The 8,116-nt window shown below is 42.4% G+C and overlaps 1 protein-coding gene across 1 annotated transcript in view; it reads right to left on the bottom strand.

Annotated features, from left to right (window-relative positions):
• Nucleotides 1–7,860, bottom strand: part of LOC104963728 (vasoactive intestinal polypeptide receptor-like) — a 12,886-nt gene extending 5,026 nt beyond the window's left edge. Inside the window, exon 1 of the mRNA XM_010792369.1 lies at nt 7,675–7,860. Within this exon, the coding sequence (XP_010790671.1) occupies nt 7,675–7,728 (54 nt within the window). The 5' untranslated portion in view covers nt 7,729–7,860. The remainder of the gene's footprint in view (nt 1–7,674) is intronic.
• Nucleotides 7,861–8,116: the final 256 nt, after the last annotated feature.

Below are 8,116 nucleotides of genomic sequence, written 5' to 3'. Positions count from 1 at the left end.
CGAATAGCAGGCTTATAGCTTCTTCACGCTAAAGCAACTCAAATCTCTCACCAGTAAAACACCTCGTCAGTTAAATGCCATTTCCCGTTTCATTACTGTAGGCTACGATACAGTATTTATTATTGTTAGAGTATTACTATTTCGGCGATTAGATAAAATATAAATTATATTTGATGCAACTTTAGTTACATTTCCATGACTTTTCCAAAAACTTTGGGGAAAATATTGTTTTCCATAATTTTTCTAGGGCCTGGAATTAGCATTTTTAATTTCCATGACTTTTCCAGGTTTTTAATGACCGTAATAATAACCCTGCCTTGTATGTCTTTTTCATGAGCTTCCACAACTCAGCTGCTGCCTAACATGACACATCGTCAATAAAGAGGCCCTATTATGCTTTTTGGGGTTCTCCCTTTCCTGTAGTGTGTTATATAGGTCTTTAATGCACGTAGATGGTTTGCAAAGACTAACATCGCAAAGTTCTCTCACACATTCCCTCCTGAAACGCTTCCATTGGACTCCTTTGTTTACTTCCTGAACATAGCGACATCACTTTGTAAAACGTGCGCTTCTATTGGCTATCGCTCCAACACATTGTACGTGATAGGCTAAGGGGCGGGACATCTCTAATGGGCGCATTTCCACTGCAGCGGGTAGCCCCGTTTAAGCGTCCTTAATCGCCCTCAAGCGGTCAGGCCAGTTTTTGGTGGCCTTTCCATATAGCGTAGCACCGGCTAGCGGGTACTTTTTCCCTCTGTTTCCGGCCCCATAAAATCGTGGTTCTATCAGGCCAGGGCTGAACTAGTGACGTCAACACTCTCGACTGCTGATTGGTCAGAGAGAATCGTCACAAGATCGCCTGCCAGATCATCCCTAGCGTCACATATAAGCTTGCAGCATTTTTGTAAACGGAGGAGCAACAAAAATGGCAACGTCAAAGAAAAGCACACCGTGGTCGACCGAGGAGGTGACGACGTTCCTACATCTCATTGGGGATGATCAAATCCAGCGGGAGCTCCAGGGTGTCTCTGCACAGATGCCCCGCCTACATTGCGTTGCTACCCCAGGTCCTAAACTGTAATGGAAATGCCCCACGGCCTCGGACGGCCAGCGAGGCAGCCCGAGGCCTGAGCGAGGACGCTTAGGGACGCTTAAACGGGGCTACCCCGCTGCAGTGGAAATGTGCCATAAGCGGTTGACCAATCACAACAGAGCCAGCCAGCTAACCAATCAGAGCAGACTGGGCTCTGGTTTCAGACAGAGGGTGAGAAGAGGTGCTGCAGCACAGGCAGTATGAGAGAAATAAAGAGCTTTTTGAACATTAAAGCAGAGAGGCACTCAACACAAATGTGAACCATTACCATAATATGTCATTTTTTAAACGCCCTGTTTAATCCAGTGTTGAGCTGACGAGTAAACAGGATCCTGTTTCACCTCAGATGAGACAAACACAACAAATCCTCATTACTGAACGACACAGAGACGCCCTTGCCCTCAGTGTTCCTCACAGCCCAGCTGAGTAAATGCATTGTGGTGTAATAGCTCAATGTAATGAGGCAGAATAAACCCAGACGTCACCTTGTTTATCATTTACAAACAGGATTCAGTACACTATTTACCATTCCTGCTGAAGCTGTTTGTGCAGGAATATTTAAGAGCAAACAAACACATTACCGGGATTTCTGCACGGACGACTTCGCACACTCAATTGTCAGTAACACAGGCATCCAAGAGATGCGTAGAACGAGTTTCTACTCAAATAATATTTTGAAATGGGGTTTTTTCTTTAAACGTCACACTCCAAGTAAGTGTTTACAGTGTGGACGTTCTGACTGATGCTCCAATTTAAGCCATAATGTATGTGGATGCAGGGTTTGTCTGATTTCATAACATTGACATGATAATAATGAAGACAATTGTAACAGGGTAAGGTCTCAAATGTAGATTGTTGAGGTCAAAATTAAGATTGTTTTTAAGATTTATGATCACAGGCAGGTATAGATAGACAGGAGGTACAGGTAGACCGAAAACTAAAATTGTAGGAATTTGAAACACGAGAAAATGAACCGATATACACAGTATGTACAACTAGGGGTAGGAAGCAGGCGATCAGGTTGATTGTGGGGTTATTGTAGGGAAGGGAGAGGGCGTAGTGATATGTCTGGGGCAGGTGGAAAAGCCAAAAGGGCATTTGGTTGACGAGTAGAAAATTGACATGTTTGGAAAAAGCAAATGTGACACATGTCCAGAGTTTCACACCAGAGCATGATGACGTGATTTTAAACTAGGCCAGTCCTGGTCCAATATATAACATGTGTGAAACTAACAGTATTTACACATGCATATTCGTCATAAGAGTCTCACAATATAATTTAAATGAGTGCAGGAAACTGGAAAAATAAGAAATTCACCTCTTAAGTCGACATCTTAAAATCGGAAAGAACTCTTGAAATCGCAAAATCTGAGGAGCAGACCTAAATAAAAACTAATGTGACGAGGGGAGGATGTGAAGGTGGTGAGATGGAAGGAGAAGCTCAGGTGTGCGTAATCGGGTCAGACAGGCAGGGAGCTGATTGGCAGGAGATCACCTCTGGGAGCAGGGGAGGATCTGATTGGCTGGGAAGAACCTCAGGGAGCAGGGTGTAACGAGGCTGATACAGAGCAGGTGTGTAGGAGGGGAATGAGAGCAGGACAAACTCACACAGGGAAGACCTTGAAGCCTTTCCCATTCTCCTGTTTGTGTGCCATTGATTCCTTTCAAGATAATTGAGGAGAGAGGAGTCAAGGGAACAGACATTCAATAATACATTGAGACATCCTTTCCCTCGGAGACGTCCTTTTAAAATCTGTAAATGTAGCATCTGCCGTCCATTGTTCTGTGTTTTATGTCAGAACAGATTTGAATTAAAACGTAAAGGCCTTTTCACTCGACTCACAGCGAGGCATAAGAGACGAGAATAGAGACTACAGATGTCAAACTTTTAAATATTTTATAACCGTCAGATATTTGATTGTGCACTACACATTTGAGCAAGTAAGAATGGAGAAATCAAAAGGACTTTCCGTCAAGGCCGTGACAGTTATTGAAGTTTTTTTTGTATAAAACCACATCTCACACAAGTATTTCATGTTTCTCTGGACTTTTAAATCTTACACATACGAGCTTTGAGGATTTAAAATGTGACTGACTTCCTAAAACACTGCTGTAGCCATCTTCTAAAATAAGGGCTCTCTTTCTGTTTGTATGTACTTCTGCTCTTCTGACGCCGAGCTGCATGACAATCATTAATCCGATCAACTTCGATCTTGACAGGTGTATTGATGAGGACTCAGAGTAGTGCAGGGATGAGTGTGAAGTTGTTTTGATGAGCGATTCTGTCGAAAAGCCGCGAGCAGAAATACCCGAGGCTAACAATCATCCGAGCTGAATTAGCTAGAGGCTTTAAAACAATACTGCCTCAAGGGCAACACCTGTAGTTCAACTTTAATGGAAAATATAAAGAAAAAACAGCATCTCATAGCTCCGTGTTATCACTGCTCCACAGACTCAGTCATCGCCTCACTCGCTCCCTCCTAATGGACGAGGTCGCCCTGACACTATCACAATCCAAAGCACTTTGCTCACAGGAGTCCATCCAACGTATCCTGAGGTAACTTCTGCCGGGAGACATCTGCTAACATAACACACAACAGGAGGAAATCTCATGTTGGTCAAACCCCGAGGTAACCTTATTTATGATTAGCATGAAATTAATTATTGGGCACTCCGGGGAGGATTTGAGTCCAAAAGCCCCTCAGGAAGCTAAACCAGGTTCAGGCCAATCCAGAAATGCAAAGTAATAAGAAGTAAACAAGGTTCAAAGAAAACGTAAATGTTATGCTCCATAGGGCTTAACAGAATCGATAGACTCTGTAATCCCTGGCTTTATCTCACGACTGAAAAAAATACCGGGTGCAGTGTTTATGACTTTAACACTTATTGTAGCACCATGTTAAAGCAGCAGAGCCTTCTTATCCTTCAGTTCATGGTTTTAAAACTACAACTTGTCTGTGTTTCCTCACTGCTTTCTTTCTAACTGCTGTTTCCAGCTCAAAAACACTGACAAACATTACAAGTTAGAAACTAGCTGGTGAACAAAGTGGAGATATTTGGAAACTGGCTGAGACCAAAACAGAGCAACAAGCAGATTGAATATGTCCATTTCATCCACCAGACGGCCAGAAAAGGACAAATAAATGCTAACGCTTGGAAATTGTTGCTATATGATAGCACTATACTGTATGTGTTCCACTATTCGGCACACCGTTTTGACAATAGGAGATGCATTGGTTTGAATATTAAAGTTAATGACGCTTCTGTTTCAAGTTCGAGCTATAAAGTGGTGCAGGAATGAGCCCTAAGACCCAGAAAGGACCACTTCCTGTTCCCTCGTCTCGTAGTCAAGTTTTTTTTAACTTGTTTGTGGTTATCCCATTGGATTTTGTCGAGGATTCCCTCATGATGCTAACTTCTGCGTTAGCCTTCAAAGCTACGTCATCCCTGCACCACTCTGCATGCTGACTCACTGTCACGCTGTCAGGCCTTACTGGGACACTAGAAAGGTCAAAGTCAAAAAGTCTGCTGTGAAAAAAAGGGCTAACCATACAACTCATGTGTTTCGAGAGCAAGGCTTCTCTCCAATCTCCAGCTAAGAACCCAGATTCCCACTTTAATTTGATATGAAATTGGAGAGATGTTTTTGTTTCTTCAGGCTTTTGGAGAATGCAAACCAATAGCAACACACATGCATTGAGTCTGTTAATGCTGCAAAAACAGCAGGAACAAACTTGAATAAAGTCTCTCATGATTGGGGGGTTAGACATGATACGGGAATCTCTGCAAGGACTTGTAGAAGGCTGCTGGGATCAAACTCTCCTCATAGTTTATTAGTTCATAAACAAGCATGTCCGTAGAGCCAGAGTATGGGTTGAATGTGGAGTACTTTGGATTCTGTACCAGGGCTGTATGCTTGAATTCAAAACACTGATGCCAAATACTAAGTGCCTCAAGATGCTGTAATATGTACACTTTGATTCGTTACCTTAATGGGCGATGAATCAACACCCCAAACAATGCAGATGATTAATGACCTAAAGGACTCGCAGTGTCTCCATGAGCAAAACATCCCATAAATACCTGCCAGCCACGAGAGTTCGCTCATCACGAGGGCTGCCAGGCTTTGACTTTTTAATATTAAATGGTCTTGCTTTGTTTGAGGTAACGATCAAGTAAAGTATGAGGAGAGCTGACAGGAAAATGGACGTTGTGTAGTAATGTGTTTATCCTACACTTCACTGAGAGCCACATCCACCGTCTGCTGCTTCAGCCTCATGTTGTTCCACTAAGTGTGTGCATCGGACTCTTCCTGCCAAACAAACCTGATAGGAAATTAAAATGTGTGATATGGAGTAAACTGCTTCTCCCAAGTGTCTCTAATAAATAGTGTAGGTCTAGGAAACGGACGTGAGGAGATCAATACCGCTCTGGAGTGTGTGCATGAAGCTACACATAGCCAATTAGTTTAGCATAAAGAGTGGGCACAGGGGGGAAACATCTAAAGTGTCCTGACAGGAGTACAACATATGCATAGCAGCCCCTACAAAGCTGAAACGCAATATCTTGTTTGTATAATCGCAGCACTAACAGACGGAGATTTGTGCTGGAACTATTTCTCTGCAGGCGCTGGGGCACAGCTCTTTGTCAATTCAAACCGTAACCCTGACTGAGGGCTCACTAAACGGAGATGTACACGTTCACTTTGTGTTATTGCAAAGCAGGAAGGTGAAAGGCACAAAGTAGTGGAGCATCAGTGCTTGAGTCGCTAAAATATGTCAACACATGACGTATGGCGTTGGTTCTTTTAAGCCTCGGGGCGGGCCAGACATCTGAGAGTTGACAGAAGTGAGGAGCACATTTTCACACAGTCACTTGGATGTTCACGGTCTATTCTGCCTGGAAATAGCTGCATTGACAAGCGTTTAAGGAAGTAAAGTGTCAGATGACTAAAATCAAAATACACCAGCAGCCACGTATAATCTGAAATGTTAAAAAGGACATATGATGCTCATTTTCAGGTTCATATTTGTATGTATTGTCTCTGCTGTGACATGTTTCCACGCTTTAATGTTAAAAAAAGGTCTTTATTTTTCTCACACTGCCTGAGGAGTGTGGGAGAGAAACTCCCTGCTCTGGAGGGAACATTACATTACATGTCCCTTGTTAGACACTTTTATCCAAAGCGATTTACATACTCAATACTGTGGGTAATCCCCACAGGAGCAATTTGGGGTGAAGCGTCTCAGGGACACAACGACATGCTGACTGCAGTGGGGTTTGAACCTGTGCTCCCCTGATCCCAACACCAAGGCTCTATCCACTGCGCCACACGCCACACATGGATTTAAGCCTTGGCAGACGATTTACATACAAAACAAACTACATAACACACACTACAGGAAAGGGAACACCCCTAAAAGCATAAAAGAGGCTCCAAAACGATTTTCTTTACTAAAATTGTCTGTTGCCTTTCCTTCTCAGTGATAGACCTACCTGTCAAAGAGAAAATGCAGAAGTGAAATAGTGTCGGGAGTTGTGTGCAGTGAGGGGAACTAACAGCAGCAGAGCACTTCTTAATCGAGATAAAATATGACACAAGCAATGAACAGATCAAAAACCAAAGGCAACTTAGAGCAGGGCAAAAAGATACTCCCCTCGTGCCGCAGGAAGACGGATGATTTCACTTCTAAGTCCCTCAAAGATTGTTTATTCTATTCCCACCGTGCATACAAGTGCTCATACGCCCACAAAAATGCCTGCAGCAAAACTCTACTGCACTGAAATGGGACTCAGTTTTCACCACATTGCACAATGCACACACTTTCCCTAAAACAACATGAAGAAATTGTGCTTTTAGTTCAGTTAAATGACTCTGCATACCCTATGTGTAAGATGTCAGTACTTTTCTGTGCTAAGATGAATTCACCAGATACTAATCAAGCCAAGAGTTTTACATCCAATTCAACAGGATGACCTTCAGAAACACTTCAAATTGAAAAGGCTTGTGGTTAACCAGTTTATCAGACTGCCATTGAAACATCTTCATGGTCATCTTTTAAATAGCAAGAACAGGAAATGATAGAGTTTCATATAAAAGAGATTGACTTCTGACGATAGGTAAAAGTGCGTCAACTCACAGACAGATCTGATTGGCTATTTACTGACAATGTGAGCAGAGAAAAAACACGTAACACTTATTTCATTTGGAGTTTTCCTATGGACAGATGATAGCCTACATGATTCTAACGGACGAATAAACATTTGCCCTGCAGCAATGACCGCAAAATAGATTTAGGAGGAAGCCAAAACTACAAGTCATCATAAAATAACATGAATTGTCATCATAACGACTCATAAAACAGAGCCTTTACCTACAAACTATGGAACAATGACTTCCAAATTGATCTAAATGTGGTTCTCATCGCACTTCTCCTGTGCTTACAATGTAAAAAGTGGCTTTAATAACCATGCAAACTAATAATTACTGGCTTAAAAAAACGAATTATTCACCAGAAACCGTACAATATTTAAAATCACATTAAAAAATATATCGCTCAAGTGAAGGATCTCCTACTTACTTTTGGCAGAAATCCATAGAAGAGCAGTGGAAAGAAAAGCTGGGAAGCATCCATTCTGTCTTTAGTTCTTAGAGATTTCTTAGTAAAGATAAGTCCCGTAGATATGTAAAAGTGTGTGTGTGCGTGTGTGGAGGAAGCGTGTGTAAGTGTGTGTTTTAAGTGTGTTCCCGCAGAGAGATGAACCGCTGCCTCTCCATCGGACTGCGCTTCTCTCTGTGCAAAAGCTGCTTCTGTATCCGCCTCCTATATCCCCTTTAATTCACAACTCCTCCAGACTGAGTCCCACGAGGCAGTCTATTAACTGGGCTGTCAGTGATGGATTTATGGGGTTAAAGGAGGATACAGTAAGAGGACATCGTGTAATTGTTCTGGAAGTGACTCCTCTTCACTTCTGTGATGACATTATCCAGGTCTCAAACAAAACATACATTATTAAATGTTC

The sequence above is a fragment of the Notothenia coriiceps genome, unplaced genomic scaffold (genome assembly GCF_000735185.1).
Source record: "Notothenia coriiceps isolate Sejong01 unplaced genomic scaffold, NC01 NC01_scaffold00036399, whole genome shotgun sequence".
Classification (NCBI taxonomy): Eukaryota; Metazoa; Chordata; class Actinopteri; order Perciformes; family Nototheniidae; genus Notothenia; species Notothenia coriiceps.
Note: the sequence above shows the minus strand (reverse complement) of the source record. Positions and strands in the feature narration are given on the sequence as shown.